Raw genomic sequence first — 23,487 nt, 5'->3', positions numbered from 1 at the left:
GAAGTAGTTAGTTACGCATTATAATTTCAAGAGATATGCCAAGTCAACGCAAACTTTGAAAGATACATTCTTATATGTACACCTATTCCCAAACAGATTTCAATAAGCAGATCCTTTTATGTTCCAGTCTTTTTAAAAGAATTTATCCACTTTTCATTGAAAATAAGAGCATAACTATAAATGAATAGAATAATTTGCATATTTTCTACTTTACATTTCTAGTGCAAGTTTGAAATGTATTGCATATAAAACTGATTATATTTTAGGAGGAGAATTTTATGGAACATATTAATGTTGAAACTTTAAGTGCATCTTGTGCCTATTCCAAATAATGAATTTGAACTGATAATGATATTGCTTGGAACTGCCTTTGGTTTTGCGGAATGATCTCTATAAGCGCATGGATTGATATACTTCGGATTGTATGTTGACAAAGCATATGGTACGTTTCCAGGAAGATTCGAGGCTTTCCTCCACAACCTGCTTCACAGTTCATGATACAGCCTGTCAAAATACAATTCACAGTTCATGATACAGCCTTGTCAAAGGTTCAATTCACAGTTCATGATACAGCCTTGTCAAAGGTTCAATTCACAGTACATGATACAACTTAGTCACAGGTACAATTTAACCCTCGTTCAATAATTTTGAACAATTCAAGACTAAAATCTATTCTAATTGTTCAGTACTCATCCCTTGTAAAAAAAAAAACATTAAAAAAAAAAACAATAAGGTTAAGACCAGTGTTGATAAACCCTTAATTACAGATTCCTGTGAGAGATATTGTTTTCACTGGACGACTTGAGGTCACGTGATTTGAGATAAATCCTCATATGACACCGTCGGGACTTTACTGACTTTTGTGCGTCCTCATCATCTATTTATTGTTTGTCGCGTCATAAATCTGAAATGACATTTTGACTATTCTGAAACAGTCAGTTTAACGTGTTGGCAATAAAATATCAAAAATTGAAGCTCGTACAATATATTAACTGGTCATAAAGACTTAGATTACATGAAGAAAAAGACCAGCTTCAGCTGGTTTGAAACTTTAAATTTTGACATCAGGCGTACTTAATAAAAATAAATCACACCACTGTTTATGCACGCTTTTGATGTTCAACATAAAATGACATCACGATTCATACGTCACCATGTAATTTTATGTCTTTGTTTAGTTTGTTTTATTTAGCCTCGCATGAAAAAGAACGCTCCAATATCTGCATTTCGTTTTTATTTTATTTTAAAAGAGACGTAAAAGGTAAACGTCCCAACAAAGGAGAGACAGCCTAAAAGCACCATGTATTGATCAAATACGGTAAAATTTTGCTTAATAGGCTCGTGTAGTATCTTCATTTACTTTGTTAAATCCCCAGCTTTTTATAACATTTCTCCTTTTTTAAAAATTGATGAAGAGATGAATTGTCCCCCCTAACTCTCGTCTTTCAATTGACTACGGGGCACAAAATCACAGACGCGAGGTTTTGAAGGTGAACAATATAAATTTGTATACATATGGAACATTTAATATTTTATATCAATGAAAAATTGTATTATATCAAATATCGCTTGTGTCATACGCGTGTATTGTCGATTTTTCGTCCATTCGCACGGTTATGAACAATATTAATAATAGATTATTCCACGAATTATAATTCAAAGAGCAACTGTCCTTCCAAATTGATAGAACATTTGGCACAGATAACATAACTTTCAAGACTAGAAATTCCTGTGTGATAGCTCATATTTAACTCGGGTTAGGTTAGACGAGCCATATGATTTCAGTTAGAATGTTTACAGTGTTTCCACCCAAAGTATGTAAACACCCGTATGGGGCCATCCATTTAGTACGTACGAAAAAATCTGGCAAAGCTTGACCCCACCCTACCCCCGTACACATACGTACTTTTTTACACACCCACCTGCGTACGTAGGCTTGACGCACCCCACCCCCAATTCTATAGAACGGCTTTTATTTTAATCCATACAGAAACGATTAAGGATTAATAATATTAACGTGTTTAATAAAACAGATAGTCCACCGACGTTGAATGTCTGGTTGCATCAAATAAATAAGCTGCGTAACTTTAAAAAGTTAGTCTAGTGTCCGCTAAAATCCAAACGCCGACTGAACCCAGTCGAACATGTTACGTATTAGAGAAATTATTATCGAGGTTTCACCCTACCCACCACCCGTTTCCTATGCGTACGTACATTATCAGTGGACCCCCCCCCCCATACGCAAGCGTATGCATTTGGGTTATCCCCTCCCCCTCCATGCATACGTACTAAATGGACGGCCCCATCTATATATGCAGACTTGTAAGCAGCAGAAAATGTAGCATCCTAGTTGTTGGTTATTCGTGTGAGCAGATGATTACTTGGTGCAGAAATTATACTTAATGTAGATTAAAGATATTGCTGAGTATAAAAATACTATATTTAATGTATTTGTGACCGGATGTTTGCAATATATGATTTGGAACAATGCTATGGTTAGATAACCTTCTGTCAGTTGTCCACATTCTTCTCATAATAAAAATGAGTTTATTTACTCCTATAGTTTAACATTTCATTCACGCTTGTCGTAGAGTTGGGTGCCTGATATAGATGTATGCCCCTCCCCCTGCCTCTATCCATTGACCGGTGCCTTACATTTTATTTGTAACGAACCCCTGCGGGGTGAATTTTTCATATTCCGAAAAACGTAACGTTTTTTTCTCAATGACCCTTGGGGAATCGATTCGAAAATAGGGCGGCAAGATGTTAATAGTAATAGCAAAAAAGAATGTTCCAGAATTCAAGGTAAACTAAATTCCCAGCGTCGCAGCCAATGAGTAAAGCCGTTTCATGTGCTTATTGAGACCAAGCAGATTCACATAACGTGGTATGTTAACATGGTGACATATCAAAAATATTAAACTGCACACTATATGAATAGTCTACTAACTACGTGATAATAACATTGATCAAATGATCTCTGCTGTTTAACTTATATACCCATATAATATAATAGGTATATATATATATATATATATATATATATATATATATATATATATATATATATATATATATATATATATATACATATACATATACATATACATATATATATACATACATACATACGTACATATATATATATATATATATATATATATATATATATATATATATATATATATATATATATATATATATATATATATATATATATATATATATATATATATATATATATATATATATACATATATACATATATACACACACATCACATCACGTTAAATTAAACCTCATGAAGTCGCGTCTGATATCTTAAGGCTATGCAAATGAATAGCGTATCCAACGAATTATCCGAATGTATTTCAAAGTAATTTCACTTCACTATTCTGTGGTTTAGTCAAATAAAACCAGTAGTTGTTAACAGACTCTAACATTTGTGCTCATGTCAATGATATTTATTAAACTCGTGGAATAATGTCAATGTTTTGCTCGCCAAGTCTCGCAAAAGTATTGTTTCATAAATTTCATTTCAAGCAAACAGTCATGTAAGGTTCTCTGTTTATCAAATAAACTTTATGATACATTGTAAAATTAGCAAACCGAAACTTGCATCTAACGTTTAAGAATGTGGATGTTTGATAATGATAGGTTTCTGATTTACTGAAACCCGTCGGTCGGAACAGCGTTACCTTGAAAATAAAACGGTTGTAAGTACTGAATGGAGCAAATCAAAATAAACACATCCACAAGCATACATAACTATAGGAATAACACTAATTAAATACAAAAGAATGACTTCGTACTTTCTGACCAATTAAAAAATTTATTTCCTTAATGAATCGTTTGCTCTCAGAGGCATCGAGTGCTTGAGTACATAAAGGAAATCAAGTCGAGTGTAAACCTAATTGCTTGGCTCTGATACGAAATAAAAGCATCACAACGACTCTTTCCACATTTCGTATATTCCTGATACACATCGTAAAATATTAATAACATTGCGTCATTATGTGAGGAAGATAACTATGTGCCCGGCAAATGGCCGTCAATTATAATATTTTTCTGTGACGTTACTCTGAAAGGCCAGTATTGATTTTTTTTCTTCAAATAATTTGAAACAAGACATTGTGTCAATAAAATGAAGTTTGGGAAACATTCCAAATGTGCATTTGCAAAATATCGTTCTTTTAAAATGACTTTCTCTCGAAGTCCAAAATCTGTCGAAGGAAGATAATGTTGTTAATGTTTACTTTTAATAACTATAATTATAACAATAATTATATTTGAGAAAAGCTTCACATGTTTAAAACAAACTTTGAGACAAAACATCCAGTTTTTGCTGTGTGTGTGTGTCACTTTCTTAGATTGTCCCTGGAACAACTATATCTGACACTACGGTATCTAGTTAATACACACTTTTTCACTGAGCCACAAGCATTCAACTCCCACGCCAAGTACTGCTTTTTTACGTCAATAACTAAATTTCGTACGATCTCTTTACTCCGCAACACAAAATTTGAGAATAACGGGACACTATAAATTTCCTGAAACCTCGTCCTTCGGCAAATGTATACTCACAGAAAACAGTATACAATACTTACAATCTAATCTTCTGAATATATTCACCGAATATTTAATTTTCTGGGTGGGTATAATAAATGTATGTCTCCACTTTTTAAAACAAAGGTATATTCGCTCCTTCGTCAGTGCATATTTCCCATGATATTTTGAACCCCTTTAGAAAAAGCAAGGTTACTAACATATATTAATACAAGAAGAATAAGAAGTAAAGTGACACTGATTATTGAAAATATGACTTTGGTATTTTGAACAAAAAAATTTATTGAGGGACAATCGTAAGTTGAAGTAGCGATTTTCTCCTGAAGTACGAAAAGAAGGCTCAGAACAGTTTTGTTTTAGACTTTGCAGCCTAACTATTCCATATTTCTCTTTTGGCTAGTTTCTCATTGCGATTCCAGACAAATATGCTGATAGCGGACCTCGATTTCCAGGAGTATGTATCCAAACTGAACAGCAGATTTACATGACAAAGCATGTCTTGATAAACTTATGCTGACACCCACCCTCGATATATTGTGAAAGAATTTGAAATGTTGTTAAGTCTGTTTGTGAGTCGTGTGTTATATGACAACTGACACCCATTAAATGGTTTGATTCCGTTACTAAATGATGGCTGGGAATGTCAATAACAACGCGAAATTCTTACAGCATGTGCGATGTAATTTACGCCCTTGTCATTAGAATGCTTAAGTTATTCCTAAGCTTGAATCATGCATCTCTCTTTTTATAGCCATTTCTTCCTTTTTCTTTCAATACAACATTTCTCATTAAATTTTTTTTATAACACCACCTCAAGCCTAGAACATCAGTTCAAAAATTACAGCTATGCCTTTGGTCTTCTATTTCACTATATTGTACTCTACTCCTAGTGGTACAGTCTGTTGTTCAAAACATTTACTGAACTTCACTCCTAGTTGTACAATCAAATGTTTTACACATTTTCGCAAAGATTAAAATGAGTCTTATTTTGGTGTTCTAGATCCACAACATCTAGTCCTGATACAAGTTTCTGCATCAGATCAGACCTTTGGGCAGATCGCGTATGAAACACATCAATGTTTTCGTTTTTGTATATCCTATTCAAGATTCTTAGTTCATGAGATAGTAAACTAATCACTATGTTTTCAAATGCTGGTTATTCTGTGCATCATTCATTTCATTATCAATGTAATATATCGTTTACCTAGAGTTGTGAAGTTAAAACTAGGGCATATTAATGCATGATGCTATCTACCTGACAATAGGATTACATTTCAATGAAGGATCTTCATTGTGTACTGGAACCAGCATGGACTTGATATAGATCTTGAACCTTCTCGTTTCTGTCTGCTGACGTAATTTCCACAAATTTAGACGAGGAATTGTGGGTACATAAATGCTGAAACCAGTTTCAATATTACCCGTTCTCGGTAACGGTTAAGCGTGCAGATAACGTTCTGTTTTAAAGACCGTTGAGACGTTAATAGCCTATATAATTATTAATCGCATCGGAGATGCACTCAGTTTAAATTCATAAATTCGTTAAAGTTTTCTTAGCTCGACGGCCTTCTGAGAAATTGTATGATTGGATAAAGTGTCCGAAAACTCTCCATAGGCGTACAAAACCCTGTGCAAATTCACGCCAATTTATTTTGACATGCTTGAAGTATATTATTTCGACAAGACTTGATCACAGACAACGAGTGTAAGGATTGTCTTCGGAAAACAAAAATGTCTATTAAAATCGTGATTCTTTCCGGTTTTGCCTTATGGAAATATGATGATGGAATGGATGACTATCTCTCAAGACTTAATGTACATGACAAGTTAGACTGGCATTTTGACGTTATATTGCCCAAATATATTGAGTTTGGTATGGACATATCTTATTACTTCATATGCACCATTTCTGTGACATTTTTGTTAATTCCAGTCATTTAACAAATTAGTCAGTTTTTTTTCTGTTTCTCGCTTTTGTATTCTGGCTGAATTTTTTTTATAACAGAAAAGAAATTCTTTCGCTCCAGCTTCCCTGGCTGACTTTTGAAATCACAAGTTCAAGAGAAAGTATCATCCACTGATATCACTCATACTTGATTTGTATTGACAGTATTCATTGGACTGTACAAAACAATTTTTCCTTCTATACTCTGTTATTTGCACTGTGGCTTATGCACTATATGCTATATCGCCTTGCATAAAGTACGTCATTGTCATGTATCCTAAGAACTATTCAATCTTACTTCAGAGTTATATGGGATACTAATGCGACTAACTCGTATGATGTCATTTACCTTTGTGGAACTAATTGTCTATTTCAAAGTCATGATATATGTCTTGCCTTTGATTACATACACTTTAATCCTTGTTATTGTTTTGTTTTGTGTTGAAGCGCCATTTTGTGAACTCTGTTACATTTTAATGGTTCGGTATAAAAATTGGGAAGACTGCAGAGTGATATTAGTAATATCATGTTTGTAAGGTAAATGGGCAGGAAAGGTTTCCCATTTCATATCAGTAGATAAGAGCAAATATCCAGTATGTTATTGCAGTTTAGTTTTTTATTTATATTTTATCTTTCTGGAATGATTTTTTTTTTATTTTGCTTGCTGAAAGTATTGCACCGATGTAGGCAGTGGAAAGAACTTTAGAAGATTTTGACAAATCAAATTACATAATGAGTTTCTAGAATGTGATATATGCACAGACACAGCGCACTAGACAATGGACCGAGCTAAACCAGCATGACATGCGAGTTTATGCTGATCTCTAAATCATAGGGGAAAAATAAAGTACATCCCAAAACATTACTCGCAAATAATTAAGTGGTACAGATGAAATACATGATAGCCTGACAATAATGTAGACAATTTCTTAGGCTATGAATAGATTTAGTTACGAAACAATAGAAAGAGATATTATTAAAACGTACGACATAGGCTCAACTATTAATAGATTTAGTTACGAAAAAATAGAAAGAGATATCATTGAAACGTATGACGTAGGCTCAACTATTAATAGATTTCGTTACGAAACAATAGAAAGAGATATCATTGAAACGTATGACATAGGCTCAACTTGCATCTAAGCCTCTAACGAAGAAAAACAACGAAAGCCTGTCTATCAGACTCTGAACAAAATAAGTAATGAAAATAGCATACATTAAATCATGAGGATATTAATACCTTTTACATATTTCACTTATAGAAGATATATCGTCTATACAATCCCCTGTGTAAGATTTTTTTCATGTATAATTTTAATACATGTGTTAAACGTTCTGTTACAAACAGTTACCACAAAAGTTAACCCAATTAGCAAACATTTGAAACAAACATTAGCAAACATTGGGGGGTGCGTGGCCTGGACCTGACGTCCCGCTTGCCAAAGGAAAGTGAAGCGTCTCTCATAGCCTCTCCTTCCCAGGTGTAGTGATCGCCGCAGGACCACTGTCTCGCTCTGTGGGGCAGGAGGTTACTTGCATATGGCCTCTCCTACACTATTGTGTCCACAGCAGCACCTTCACGCGGTGCCCCCTGTTTTAACAGAGCCTGCTGTGTGGCGCGACCGAGTACCCGGCGGTATAACTGGGTGGGCAGACTGGGCTCATTAGCCTTGGCAGGCAACCAGTCTAAGAGAAGGGAAACTCTGACCCCAAACCCGGGCAGATGAAGCTCGTTAGCCTTGTCAGGCAGTTCATCTAGGAGAAGGAAACTCTGATTCAAAACCAACCAAGTCCCATCCATTGGATTATGGCTCCACTGCCTTGTGGATATCTTCGGGAGAAGGAAAGGCTACGGGAGTAAACCCAGACAGAAAATCAGGAGTGGAGCCCCTAAGGCGGCTGGGGGTCGACTACGACCTCCTTCCGGCAGCTCCTGCATCCAAACTGGTGCCAAATGTCATGCTCAGCATTCCTTTGGACCCCACCAGCAAGGACGAGAGGGGGATCCTGACGTCTGGGCAGCCCAGGATCTCCATATTCCACGCCCAGGCTTGCGCCCTGGAGAGGACACTCCAGTCTCGCTACTGAGTGAGGAAACAACACGGAAGCTGACAGTTTACGGGTTATAAGTCCCACCCGATTGGCGTAGGGAAGGGGCGCCACGGGTCAGCTTTGACGGTGGGAGGGATCATCGTGTCCCACTGGCCAACTATCGCCCGCCTCAAGCCGGGCAGCCCCCGGTCAATAAGGTGTTGACCCGCCATCGTCTGCCTGCTCCAGTGGGTGTCTGGAGCTCAGTGTGTTGTTCAGCATGACAAGCAGACGGTAACTCCACACCAGACAAAAGAAACAAGAAACCAATAAAAAAGACTCCAGCTCTTCGATTTGCAAGCTGGAATGTGCGCACCATGTGTACAGGCATCTCCGACGACCTCAGAGAAGTGGACGACACCAGAAAGACGGCCATCATCGATAGAGAACTCACCAGACTAAATATCAGCATAGCTGCCCTCCAGGAAACCAGGCTCGCCTCTAGTGGCTCCCTCAGAGAGGAAAACTACACCTTCTTCTGGAAGGGTCGAGAACCTGAGGAGCCCCGTCAGCACGGAGTGGGCTTTGCCATCAAAAACAATCTCCTGGCCTCGGTTGAACCTCCAACAGGGGGCACTGAGCGTCTCTTGTCCATCCGCCTCACCACTACTTCAGGTCCTGTCAACATCATCAGTGTCTACGCCCCAACCCTCACGTCATCAGAAGACGTGAAGGATCAGTTCTATGGGCAGCTGGACGAACAGATCAAAGGATGCCCCAAAAATGAACCACTATTCCTCCTCGGCGACTTTAATGCCAGAGTAGGTGCGGACCACGAGTCCTGGCCTACCTGCCTCGGATATCATGGCACTGGAAAGACCAACGAAAACGGCCAGAGACTGCTGGAGCTATGCACCTACCATGGCCTGTGCATCACAAACACCTTCTTCAAGTGTAAGCCACAACACAAAGTGTCATGGAAACACCCCAGATCTCATCACTGGCACCAACTTGACTTGGTCATCACCAGGCGCTCTGCCCTTAACAGCGTCCTCTCCACCAGAACCTACCACAGTGCAGACTGTGACTCCGACCATGCCCTTGTGAGCAGCAGAGTGCGACTACAGCCACACGTGCTACACCGCACAAAACCAAAAGGATGTCCTCGCATAAACACTGCACAGATGTCAGTCCCTGCCAAGGTGGAGGAGTATGTGTCTGCCCTGAACAAGGCTCTCCAGGACCTGCCTGAGTATGACGCTACAGCCAAGTGGAACGCCATGAAGGGTGCCATCTACAGTACAGCTATGTCAACGTTTGGCAAGAAGGAACGACCCAGCCAGGACTGGTTCAATGCACACCTATCAAGGATGGAACCACAAATCGAGGAGAAACGAAAAGCCTTCATAGCTTACAAAAAATGCCCTAATGAACGGACGCTTGCTGCTCTCAGAAGTGCCCGAAGTAACACCCAACGCATTGCTAGACAGTGTGCGAACGAGTACTGGCAACAACTGTGTGAAGGGATCCAGCGCAGTGCCGAGTCCGGACACATCCAAGGCATGTACAGTGGCATCAAGAAGGCTCTAGGCCCTACAGTGAAAGGGGTCGCTCCCCTGAAATCCCTGACGGGAGAGAAGATCACAGACCGTGGGCAACAGATGGCCAGATGGGTGGAGCACTATTCAGAACTATACTCCAGAGAAACGTCAGTCACTGATGCAGCCCTCAGCAGCATAAAGAATCTGCCCACCATGGAAGAGCTCGACAAAGTGCCAACCTTAGAGGAGCTCAGCAAAGCAATCGACTGCCTTCCAAACGACAAAGCACCAGGTAGTGACAGCATCCCGCCCGAAGCTATCAAACGTGGAAAACCAGCATTGATTAAACCACTGCACGAGCTACTTTGCCGCTGCTGGGAGGAAGGAGCAGTCCCCCAAGACATGCGTGATGCCACAATTGTGACCCTTTACAAAAACAAGGGCGACCGCAGTGACTGTAATAATTACAGAGGGATCTCGCTCTTGAGTATTGTTGGTAAAGTGTACGCCCGCATCATACTCAACAGGCTGCAGTTGCTGGCAGACCGTGTGTACCCGGAATCACAGTGCGGCTTCAGAGCAGGCAGGTCGACGACAGACATGATCTTCTCCCTACGACAACTCCAAGAGAAGAGCAGAGAGCAAGGTCAACCACTCTACATGATGTTCATCGACCTCACCAAGGCCTTTGACTTGGTCAGCAGGAAGGGCCTTTTTGAACTTCTGAGTAAGATCGGTTGCCCCCCAAAACTCCTCAGCATGATAATCTCTTTCCATGCAGATATGAAAGGAACAGTCCTGTATGATGGATCATCCTCAACTTCCTTCCCAATTAACAGTGGTGTGAAGCAGGGCTGCGTGCTGGCACCAACACTTTTTGGGATCTTCTTCTCCCTGCTCCTGTCCTACGCCTTCGACACGTCCACGGATGGCATATATCTACACACCAGGTCTGATGGGAGCCTGTTCAACCTGGCACGACTGCGCTCAAAGACCAAAGTGAGAGCTGTGCTCATCAGGGAGATGCTTTTTGCAGATGACGCAGCTCTTGTGGCCCACACCGAGGAAGCCCTCCAGAGACTGGGAGACCGTTTTGCTGTTGCCTGCACGCACTTTGGTCTCACAATCAGCTTGGAAAAAACAAAAGTCAGCGTGCAAGATACCACCATTGCCCCTTCAATCAAAATCAACGGTGTCACCCTGGAAGCAGTCAACAACTTTACCTACCTAGGGTCAACCATCAGCAACACTCTTTCGATTGATATGGAGCTGGACAGAAGGCTTGGAAAGGCAAACACCATCATGGCTCGATTAACAAAGAGGGTTTGGGAAAACAACGCGCTGACAGAGCACACCAAGGTCCGAGTCTACCAGGCTTGTGTTCTCAGCACCCTTCTATATGGAAGTGAGACATGGAGTACCTACATGAGGCAAGAACGCCGGCTCAACTCCTTCCATATACGGTGCCTAAAACGCATCCTGAAAATCAGCTGGCAAGACCGTGTTCCACACAGCGAGATCCTGCAGCGTGCAAGTACCCCCAGCATGTACTCCCTGCTAATTAAACGCCGCCTTCGATGGCTGGGTCACGTCCGACGCATGGAGGATGGAAGGCTGCCAAAGGACATCTTATATGGACAGCTGGCCACTGGCATGAGAAGAGTTGGACGCCCCTCACTCCGTTTCAAAGATGTGTGCAAGAGGGACATGAAGGCATGCAACATTTCACCCGATGGCTGGGAAGAGCTGGCTGAGGACCGAGGCACCTGGAGACTGATGGTAAACAATGGCATATCAGTCGCTGATGCGAGGAGAGGCCAGTTGGTGGCAGAGAAACGTAAGAGAAAGAAGAACGCAACAGCAACCACAGTAATGCAGACTTCCCAGTATGTCTGCACCAACTGCAGTAGGGACTGTCACTCACGTATAGGCCTGCACAGCCACAGCAGACGTTGCCAACAGAGACAGGCAACACCCCAAGGGCGCTATTCGCATGGTCTTTCGAGACCGAGTCGCCAATGATGATGATGATGATGATGATGATGATGATGATGAAGTGTTTTACACTACGTAAATGAAGTCAAGTTCAATTAACGGTGCGCAGATTTTTGAAGATACCGCTTTTCAGATATTTAATTACGTATCTAACAGTAACAGAAATTAAAGCATACAAAAGTGGTACAACTAACATCGTATGTTGACGAAGTCAAATCACGCCCTGACAAGGCGTATCGAACATACAGCTAGTTACAAAACAGCTCAAAACCCTTAAACGGGAAATGGAGAAGCGACGAAGAAAACAAAGGTGCAAAACAATTGTATGAAATGAACCAGATTACAATGGTATTGTCATAGAAGCAGTTTAACAGAATAATGAGAATGAGAGAGAGAGAGAAAGATGGATAAATACAAAAATTACTTATGAATGTGGAAAAATACAAATAGTATCCAATTCTACTTTTTGAGGAGAATTTCTGAATGACTTTTGCTTTCATCTATCTCGATTTTATTGCCGAGTATCAAAATGTCTGAAAGTTTGATCATTAAATCATCTGCGAGATTTACAGTATTACTGTATTTCAACATCAAATATGTCATCAACATCATGATCTCATTAAAATCATCACCAAAGTCACGAGGGTGGCCTCGGTCACTTCTTAGTTAATTTCTATGGCAATATTTTGTTACTGATAAACAAAGTACAGAGGCAGAACGGCGGAGCTAGGTCACAGGTCATCAATTTGGACAACTCGAAAAAAATTGGGAACTGTCTAAGTCACATATAGCAATTAGTCTCTTGATACAGAAATTGAAGACTGCATAAAGGACTTGAAAACAATAAATACAACTCGATCACACAAAGAAATAACTGGAAAAATTCGAGCTGAAAAAATAGTTGAAAACTATGAATTGGAAACAAATCAAGTACACATATAAAATATTTTGCAAGTGCTAGAGCTTCTAAATTTAGAATCATTGTCAGCTGTTTAATTTACAGTGAAATATTGTTGATTAGCATATTTCTTCTGATAGGTAATTTAGATAATGTGCATAATGAATTTGAAGATGATTATATGACATTAAATGTCATCAGATGCTTATTTGGATGTTTGTAATCGCATTATCAATGCATTTATCTGCTCTGAACGCTATATTGATAACATTCAGATATCATGTTTAAACACTAAAATGGTAAATAAAGCATCTGATGAAAAAATTAAATAAATTCTTAATTGAAAGAATGTGTACTGGTTGCATTACTTATGATGCGTCTGGGCCGTTACTTCAATTGTTATCATAGATTAGGCAATGCTTTTGAAGATCGTGACACAGTGCTAAAACAATGTTTTCCGGGATACAGTCAGCCATCGTAAGTGATCCAGTTTTGTATATATATATACAAGGTTACTTTTATCTGTATTGTAACTTATTGTAAATTTAGTGGTAAATTATAAATTTTCTTGTAGCAAATACATAAATCAAAATTAAATCAAAGATAACAAAAACCTGCTTACGATACGGCATGCACACAGTTAGAAATAAGTAAAAGATACACATGTATATAGCTCAAGCAGCACAATCTATTATCTGATAAATGATGATAAAACTAGTTTAGATGGCAATGGTGTTTCTGTCTTTAAGGCACATGCAATGTCAAAACCTGCACAACCTGTTAGAGACCAAAAAACAAACACTTCTAAAGAATCACAACATAGCCCGTACGAAGTTCAACAAGATTAAACGATATCTGCTTACGTTAATTTTCAAATAAGTTTTTGCTTACAGACAAATGTTGATCGAAACCAAGCAAAATATTATGAACTCTGTTAACAATGCAGCGCTTGAATCGGATCCCAGTTTGTCGCGGTATGCTTGTGATAAGGATATTCATGATGTACGCTACCAAACATGGACATTAGATAAGTTCTTTTACCGGATAATTTTGTTAAAGCTCGTGAGGAAAATGGAAAATAAATGTGAGAATAGAAAGTAAATTTTATATTGCATATTGTTTAATACTTAAACTTTATTGCTAAGAAGCAAAAACTATCTTCAATACATTTTACCTTGCAATAAATGTAAGGATTGTAAAACACATACATACATACATACATACATACATACATACATACATACATACATACATACATACATACACACATATGGTGGCCTAAATGGCTAGAAGGTCCGCCTCGGATGCGGGAGGTCGTGGGGTTGAATCACGGCCGAATCACGCCAAAGACTTAAAAAAATGGTACTTGGAGCAGCCTCGCTAGGTGCTCAGCATTAAGAGGTTTGTGTTAGGACTGTTAGGACTGCTCGGCCTGGTGTCAGGATAATGTGACGTGGTGGGACATGATGCTACTTGTCTGCGGCATTATGTCCCAGTGCTAGGCATCGCTATAAATTGCCACACTGCATATATCGTAGCGATATGATTGAAAAATTGTTAAGGCTAAGTTAAAACTCCAAATCAACACACACACACACACACAACACAGACACACACACACACACACACACATGCAGTGTTCCCTAGAGTGTTTTCGTTATGTCGTTAAAACGTTTATTTTCAAATTGCAATGTCACCTAAGTGGATGTCTTCATGCGTGTAATCTTTACGTCTGCTTCAGATTTCACTAAATCAAGTTGCTGAATTGTTCTAATCATGGTCAGTGTCACAAAAACTTATATTGAAATAACGATTGTTAAAAACATATTCTGATTTACATTTCTGTGAATTTACCCTTTGATTCTTTTACTGTTGATTCTGCTTAAATTCTGTCAAATCATGCAAACTGATTTTTTTTTTTCATGGAAGACATATTAAAAGTGTGATATTTATCTATGTTTTATTACTTTCTATTACGTAAAGAAGTCTTTATTTTGATTTATTTGACAAACAATACCATTTATATTTATTTTTGTATATTTTTGACACAATTATTGCAATATATATTCAACGACAGTTTGCATTTTGTTCTATATTGCTATTATATGTGCACAACTCCGTTATTAATTTTGTGGACTGTTAATTGGAATTCAAGTATAAAGCATCTTATGATTTGAACCTGTGTACTGCATCATTTTTTTTTCTGTTTCCTGTGGCATGGAACCAACGTGCAAATCATTTTAAGATTGTAACTTGCATGTTGCTTTATTGTTTACATTTAATGTTACGTAGCAAACAATACGACATCGTCTTATCATTTTTATTTGTTCATTACGGTACTGTTGTATACTGTGATATATTCCATACTACAGAACATTTCACCCCACTACTTATTTCAGGTACCACCCTTGTTTTACGATTTTTACCTACGTATATTCACGATTTGTATATAAAGCATACCCTGTTCCACATATGTGTAAACTGAGCCTCAAAATAAAATCACCAATGGAAGATACACTTAACAGCATAATTGCACCTCCCAACACTTTTAAAGATTTGTCTACCTCTGTAACCATTATTCATGTTTGAAGAAAAATTATTTTAGCGGTTCCTAGTCTTGCTGGTTCAGTATTTGTTTTGATAACTTTTTAACTAATAGCCTGGTCTAGTAATTTTTAAATTTGATTTTTAAAATTATCGTAAACTTATATCAACTGTTTATCTAAACAAAATGAAAACAAGATTGTGTTACTGTGGTTTATCTGGTCTGACTATCCTAACTCTCTCTCTCTCTCTCTCGTATTCTTTACTTTTATAGGTTTTATTCTCTTTGATTCCGAGCTTTATCAAAAGTTTAATTATTTCCTTGGCACACGTCCTCTCCACAAGTAATTTAGTTCGGTAAAAGGTGTTCTGCTTTTTGAAAATTTCTTGTAATGACGACCATCGACGCTGGTGACAGTTATAGATAACCTAGCTATTGGCTGCTCCTAACAAAAATAAAACCCGCAGTACTAATTCGCTTTGCTTCTACTGATCTAATAACAAAATGCTTCTTTTTCACATTAGTTTCAAGGCGGTCCGTGTATGAGGCTTTTTGGAAAATGTGGTAAACAGAAGCCGGTGAGTTCTTATGAGCAGTTCTCTAAATCGCAACAATATATAACCCATTTGCTTTTATTGCAAAAACAAAAAACAAAACTCTTGCTTTTTATATACTTTGCTGCTCATTCAAGCTCTAATTTTACAAACTTGTACAAACTACTGTATCATTTTGATACAAAACTATGGCTTTGCTATTATTTGTTGAATTTTACAAGCGCCGCTACTGACGCTTTTTTACAGTTTAGTTCTTACGGTCTGCATGGTTATATATAAGATTCTGTAACCATAGTCTTTTTTCAATTCATTACTTTCCAGCAGCATGTTTTAGTAGCCTAAGTAAAAATGTAATCTTAATTTATAAAATTCTGGCGACGAGCGACTTTTTATTTTGGTATGACAATTCTCGATCATCCTTGACCTCAGACATGAAGCTTTTTACAAGCGCTTTAGTAGAAATGATTTTAGAATATCAAATGCAAGGCACGTGTAAACGTTGTGGAATCAATAAAGTTTTGTGGAATTGATAAAGTTACGATTTTATGGCTCAGCTTCTAAGGGCACTGAAAAATAATAGTGAACGAGTACAATCTCCGAATCATTTCACATATTATTATCTCTCTTCCTAGGTCAAATGACGTGTTTTGGTCGATTTGTCGTTATTTCGAATGTGTCACAATAAGAACAGTAGTTGATGTTAAACGTTTTTTTTTTCATGCCATGTGGCATTTTGGTTTCGCGCCACCCAGAGACCATCCGATATCTTTAAATACTTGCTTGCCGGAGCCACTCGGTTTTATCATACAAGAGTATAATGTGCCTATTCATATTGATAGTCGTAATAGAAAGTCATTTGGTTATACAAAAAAAACATTGGTTTCAGTGATGCAAGATATCTATATAAGAAGTTTTTCTACATGCTGTGAGTCTCAACATGTAACTGTCATTTATTACTTCAGTCAAGTTTGTAACCACAAGGCGATTTTATTGTGTGTTATCGGATTCTTTGCCGAACTGAATACGATGCGTTTACCACTTTTCAGCAGTTTATATTAACTCAACTATAAATGAATCTTACACTTATTAGTAATTGGTGATGGATCGCTTTTTGAAACGAATGCGAGGTAAGTATAGGACATTAGTTAAACACCTTTAATACTATTGCGATTTAGAATATCCATTATTTAACATTGGCGAGGTAAAATGCATTGGAGTTGCTTTATCACTGACGCATTCCTACCGCTGACTATATTGACAGTTGCAACTCGTGTTGCTGTTGGGGGAAGAATCTCCGGTAGTGACCAAAGCAACACATACATATCTTGTTCGTAACATTGCTGGTACACGACCTGTTGATGCAGATAAAATTATATCGAAGAACGCAGTTTTCACGTGGCCCAGCCGTTATTCTTTATGAAACAGCATGTTGAAGAAGCTGCAGTTTGTTTACTCTGGAGTCATAATGTACTCATTACATTTAAGGAAAGCACAATGCATCATACACTATAGTGGTGCGCTGGGGGGTTGGCTTCATGCTTCGCTCTTGAGAACAGAGCAAGAACGTTGTTGTCCCAGTTGTTCCACTATTTCTGTCGTTTTCGGTTCGGCTGATACTACACAACTCACATTTATGCGGAATTTTCAGCGAGACTGTCATGATCTCTTCTCACGTGCTATAAATGTATTTTTCTTGCTACTGATCAGTAAAAACGGAAGTGTATGCCTTGTGCGATGCAAACTTTATCTCCTTCATGGCCGTATATTTTTCAGTTTCATCCACGGTAAGTTTCAATGTTCCTTGGAGTCTGATATGTCATGAAACGCCTTAGACATGTGGTCCAAAATTGTATTGATTTCTGTCTGGGTTAAGACACGGATTTCGTCGTGCTTCCTATTTCTCATGATGAGTTACCGACTGATACCATTCCCATCATTAGAAACCCGCAGCCCACAGTTTAAATCTCAAATGCAACGCCGATTGGGACAGCAATGATTGTCGAAAATAGTCATATTCCCACTACACACATGTCCAGAAACTGATAGGTTTGATATTCACGGCCAGTCATCTATATAACATCTTTCAGGATTGGTGCTTCGTTCGTGAGGAACGACAGATTGTGCCTGAAGATACTCAGCTACTACCCTCCAATATCGCATCCCATCGTATTGCTGGACCAAATCAACGAGTTTACTAAGGTGCTCAGCGGCTCCCGTGGCCAAGGTGATTTGTTACTGCTTCTGCGGATCGGAACGGTACTGGCCATATGCCTGCATTTTATGCCGTCTGCGGAGATCTATTTTTAGTGTCCAGCGGGCTCAGGCTTATATTTGTGATTCGATATCGCAGCCGCTGTGGATGGCGAAACTTTTCTCTCCATTAGACACCCCAGGTAGAGGCGGTGCAGGAGGCCATCTTTCACTATCTTGGCCTTTGTCAGCCTTCTTGAATGATGTTTATTTTGGGGAGGAGCCGACGCACAAGGCAAATGATTGACCCGCGTAATCATCATTAAATTTGCCAATGACCGTCTTGCGAGAGCTAACGTGGACATTGACACGTGTCGTAGAGGCTGGCATCTTCAGCCATGTTGCGGTTTTTGTGTATTTAATTTATATTGTTTGTCAGATTTGTTTTCTAAATGATCATATGTTATATATAATTGCATTTTGGACTTGACCTTGTCCAAAATCAAGTTCGCTGTGTACCTAATAAGGGACACTGATGTTGTTTTGATTTTGGTAAACAAATAATACATAGTTAATATTTCTCTATGAAAGTGGGTTCAATATTAGCATAAGTATCAGTGGAGGCAAATATGCTTATTTGGTTATGGGTCTAGGGTATTGGTACTCCCCATTGATAAACATGGTGTACCTGATGTTTACCACGTGCTTTATTATAATTTTCGTAACAGATTTTTCTTGTTTGACAAACCAGAATGTTCCAGAATGGAAAATCTATTAAGTGGCAGAGTATTTCCAAACAATGGCAATTTGGACGTAGGTCAAATAAAGGGGTTTATAGTCTTGATTACATGGAAAATTACTCATTCTTGTATTTAACATCTTTAGCAGAATCATTTATATTGTTGTGTTCATTATTTGATTTGGTGGAATTATATATTTAAAAATTTGTAGTCATTGCATATACAAATTGATCTTCAATACTATTCTTGGACACAGACATTAATTTTCAGATTTTAGTGAATTCAGACTAGGGCAGTTTGGACTTCATTATTGTCCTTAAAGACTGTTAGCACATCATCACACTTCCGGTCACTGGTACTTTCAAGACTACAGGCACATCAATGCTTTCAGCGATTGATCTTTTTTCGAAAACCACTGTAATTAGGACTTATTCATTATAACGGGTAATATAACTTTTTGGAATATTTGCTATTTAAGTCGCAATACTATAAGTTCTTTTTAAATTTTCACTTTGTATTCAAGGGAAATAAATTATTTGTTGAATGTTACAAAACGTTTTGGTTTTCGCTCTTTTCTATTACTTAGTCTGGGGGGGCCGAGTGGCCGAGTGGTCTAAAGCGCTCTCCGTTACGGATCACTGCCATCTCACCTCTGTCTGTGTGGGTTCGAGTCTAGGATTCGGCCAATGTGGGTATGTGAGAAAGCTTGCCAGTAGCTTCTCGTGGGTCGGTGGTTCTTCCAGGGGTTTTCTCGGGTTCTTCCTCCACCATTAATACTGGCCGCCATACATAGCCTATCGTGTGCTGAAAAATGGCGTTAAACAACACAACAACAACAACAACAATTACTTAGTTTAAGACCATAGAGTCGTAATAGCGATAGATATCGGAATTCTCAATCTTCGGCGGCAGTCTGTCGGTCTCCGTGTATAGTAGGGTCGCCTTGATATGGCCGTCGTATATGTTCTACATGAGGAGCTTCCTAAGGTCGAGGATCACATGGCCTGTATAGATTAAGCTGTTCAATTTCAGGTTGGCCTTTGTGAAATGATTGACAACAAGGTTACCGCTAAATAGTGTCCGTGTTTGAAACGCCGGGTTGGCAATCTATCAACTCGTCGTGTCTTCCTCACCGTTAGGCCTCGAGAGATTCATCCGAATCCGCTTCCGTAGTCTGTCTGTGATCTTATCAAAGATGGAGTTGTTCAGAAGCTTGATGGAATACCTCTTCAACACTCTCTGCGCCATGTTATGCTGACCTGTGTTGAGCTATACGTAAAAAGGTTGCGGCAGTAAACTACCTAATGCTCCTATTCTTCGCAGATTTTTAACGAGTTTGGTACTTGAGTTAATTTACACCAAGTTCGCACTCGCTCAGCCAATCCTATTGAACATTCATTGCCTCAGAAGCCAGTGGACAGTCGCTATTTGCGTCATGAAGCTTCTTCAGATAGTCTAGGTTAACTTCAAGAATGAAACCCTTGACGCCGGCCGCAACATAAATGAGATTGATTCGAGTGCAAGCTGGTCAACCCATTTCAAACCGTCAGATGCCAGACTCCTCATTATAGCTAAGCCTTGTAGTAATCGAGGTTTTTTATCTAGCTGTTACGATGTTCTTGCATGCCCTCCTGTAAGGACAATCGCTGTGGCGTTCGGCTTATACAACGTCAGGTCCTGGGGTGGTGTTCCAGTAGATCGTCTCAGCTGAAATCATAGGGGATTATTGGGCGTGTACACAAGATGGCTCAGGTTCTTTATCCAAACATAGTTGTCCTTTTCCGATGTCTCCGCTTCACCTTCGGCGATAGTTTCGTTGCGGCACTTAAACTTGGAAATAACATAAACTTTCACAGGAAAGTAATCGTCTGTAAAGTCAAGCTGGCCCGTGTACTGACAGTATTTGCCTGGCCAGTCAACGTGTTTATGGTCTCTTTGATACAGAGCTGACAAAATATCCAACTCAAAACAGCAATTGTTGTTTTTCACGTTTATAACAGCCCATGATGGTATGCGCCTTGGTGTTCAGCTGTTAATCCGAAACGAATGGAACTAAAACACTCGGAGATCAAGCACTTAGCAGCGAACAAATACCCATCCAGACCTGTCATGCGTATACGTTTTGATTTTCCTTCTTCTGCTCATTCTCATCCTTCCACATCACGATTATGGCAACGGTACGCAACCAACCGCCACTTTTGTGGTTGCCATTCCAACATCTGTATCGTAAACGTTTTCTAGGTTAGGCATTGCTTTCTGCATCTGTGCCGTTAGGACGATGCTAAACTTTGGACCATCAAACTTCCTGAGCTCCCTCGAGTTGATACGCTATGCTCCACAGCATTAATAAATACCAAGCTCTCGGCTTCCAGCTCATGCTTATCAGGCACGATGGCGCAATAGTCCGCATACGCCTTACCCAGCCGCTTTACAAAGTCGGGCAGTTGCCGTCGCCTACCTTGCATAAGTCGATTGCCAATTCGACAAAGGGGTGCTGGAAGAAGCCTCTGCTGCTGGGCAAATGAATATTCCTCGACGATTATGTTTAAGAACGTCATCGGTTAGCTCGATTTGCTCTTGTTGTAGCCGCGCATCAGGCGTTGACTCAGGTTGTACCTTCACAGCGGGCGATGAAACTGGCTGCGCGTCAAGTATTCGTCTTCCCCGCCGTACGAGGGCCGGAACTGGCTTAAGAGCCCTGTTCGCATACAGCGCGACCAACGCGTCAATTCACTTTGATTTTTCTGTCTTTTCTAGAGCAGCTCAAAGTGATATCAGAAAAAGAGCTGAGCTATGTCACGTGTTATACATATAAACATATCATCCTTTAATCTTGTACTTACTTTAAGCTTTTTAGCTATAATACCTGTTATCTAAAGGTATTTTATTGTGTTGTGTTTACATTAGGTTATCGACCTATTATCCCTTTTCGCAAACTTGTTTTTTTTTTTTCCCACTTTGACCGAAGTTCAGAAATAACTTAATTAAAATGTGTCCTTGCTCCGTTTTCTGTTTTCTCATGTTTCTGGCCGCATGATTATCACCACAATCCACCCAAATCATGTGAATCGGTCCATATTACGGTACCACACTTCCAAAAACTTTTCATCCTCTTTAAACTCCGTCATATGCATACCACAGCACTCACCAACAAGTTTATTTTTACAAAAACCTATTTGGGTCTTAGTTTAAGCCAAGTGCAATTATTTTTGCCCTGAAACACCCTGATTGCCTTGCGAGAAGTGCTATACCTCTTATTCCATGTATCTTTAAATAGACAACCCAACTCGACAGCAAGCATACCGTTGAAAACTTTATTGCTGCAATGAGCTGTAAACGCCTTGCTTTCAACTGAATAAAGCATTCCATTAACAAGCATTAATAACATCGCCTTGCAAATACACTGGCAGTTACCTGTTGAAACTCACAGAACATACAAAAGACTCGCATTTAGATAACCTGCATCATTAAAGACTGGTAATTATGTTTGTAAGCCCAATGGGTTTCTATTAGAATTAGAGGTATAACATAATAAAAGTATATCCCTGAATGATAAATTCAAATAGTTTAATGGGGCTGAGCTGGATGGAGCGAGATAGTATCTTAAAGATCCAGGATGACCCAGGCCCCACGTCGGCTTCAGGGGAAGGGTCTGGGGCGATATCATCAATCCACATGTAAAAAAAATAATCCCGTATATGTATCATCTTGCCTACCTACTCAAAGCGCTCACCGTTACGAATCACTGTCATCTCACCTCTGTCTGCATGGGTTCGAGTCTCGGGTTCGGCCAATGTGGGTAGGTGAGAAAGGTTGAAGGTAGCTTCTCGTGGGTCGGTGGTTCCCCCGGGGTTTTCCCGTGTTCTTCTGCCGCCATGTATAGCCTATCTTATGATGAAAAATGGCTTTAAACCCTACAACAACAACAATCTACTTACCCGCGTTTCCACATACATGCATACATACATACATACACGCATACATACATACATACATACATACATACATACATACATGCATGCATACTTACTTACTTACATGCATATAACACTTTCAAAATAAGGACGATTTAACCATGTTTAGAAATGAAAGCTATATTTTCCAAATCTGTAATAGCCGAAAACACACCACCCTGTCTTATTTTATGCTACATAATAAATGGTCCTCATAATGTGTCCAATACGTTGGCAAAGCTTTCCATAATGTTCTAGATATGAAATGCAGGGATGCACATTTTATAACGGTTGTTTTACAATAATTTTGACAAGGAGGAACACGATGTCAAAATGAACATATATCAAGAATTGTTTGAGTCCCGATTAATTAGCATATTTTTGGAATTTTATATAAAAATTTATCGTAAAATTATTTAACTTTCCATCAATAAAACAATACAATTATTTGCAACATTTTCCTAGAACTATAAGTGTACAAAATTAAGTCACACCTTTAAAATGTATGAGGTAGCTTGCGAGACTCCCA

At 39.0% G+C, this 23,487-nt stretch overlaps 1 protein-coding gene across 10 annotated transcripts in view; it reads left to right on the top strand.

The window, feature by feature from the left end:
* Positions 1–23,487, top strand: part of LOC149801718 (potassium/sodium hyperpolarization-activated cyclic nucleotide-gated channel 3-like) — a 326,034-nt gene that overhangs the window by 248,618 nt on the left and 53,929 nt on the right. For 4 of the 10 annotated variants that reach the window (XM_089956019.1, XM_089956020.1, XM_089956014.1 and 1 more), the window contains exon 6: positions 4,967–5,020. The exons of the other annotated variants lie outside the window; for them this stretch is intronic. In XM_089956019.1, coding sequence (XP_089812145.1) covers positions 4,967–5,020 — 54 coding nt within the window. The remainder of the gene's footprint in view (positions 1–4,966; positions 5,021–23,487) is intronic. 10 annotated transcript variants of the gene reach the window in all.

The sequence above is a fragment of the Sinohyriopsis cumingii genome, chromosome 4, assembly GCF_028554795.1.
Source record: "Sinohyriopsis cumingii isolate HCF-2022 chromosome 4, ASM2855479v2, whole genome shotgun sequence".
Taxonomy (NCBI): domain Eukaryota; kingdom Metazoa; phylum Mollusca; class Bivalvia; order Unionida; family Unionidae; genus Sinohyriopsis; species Sinohyriopsis cumingii.
Note: the sequence above shows the minus strand (reverse complement) of the source record. Positions and strands in the feature narration are given on the sequence as shown.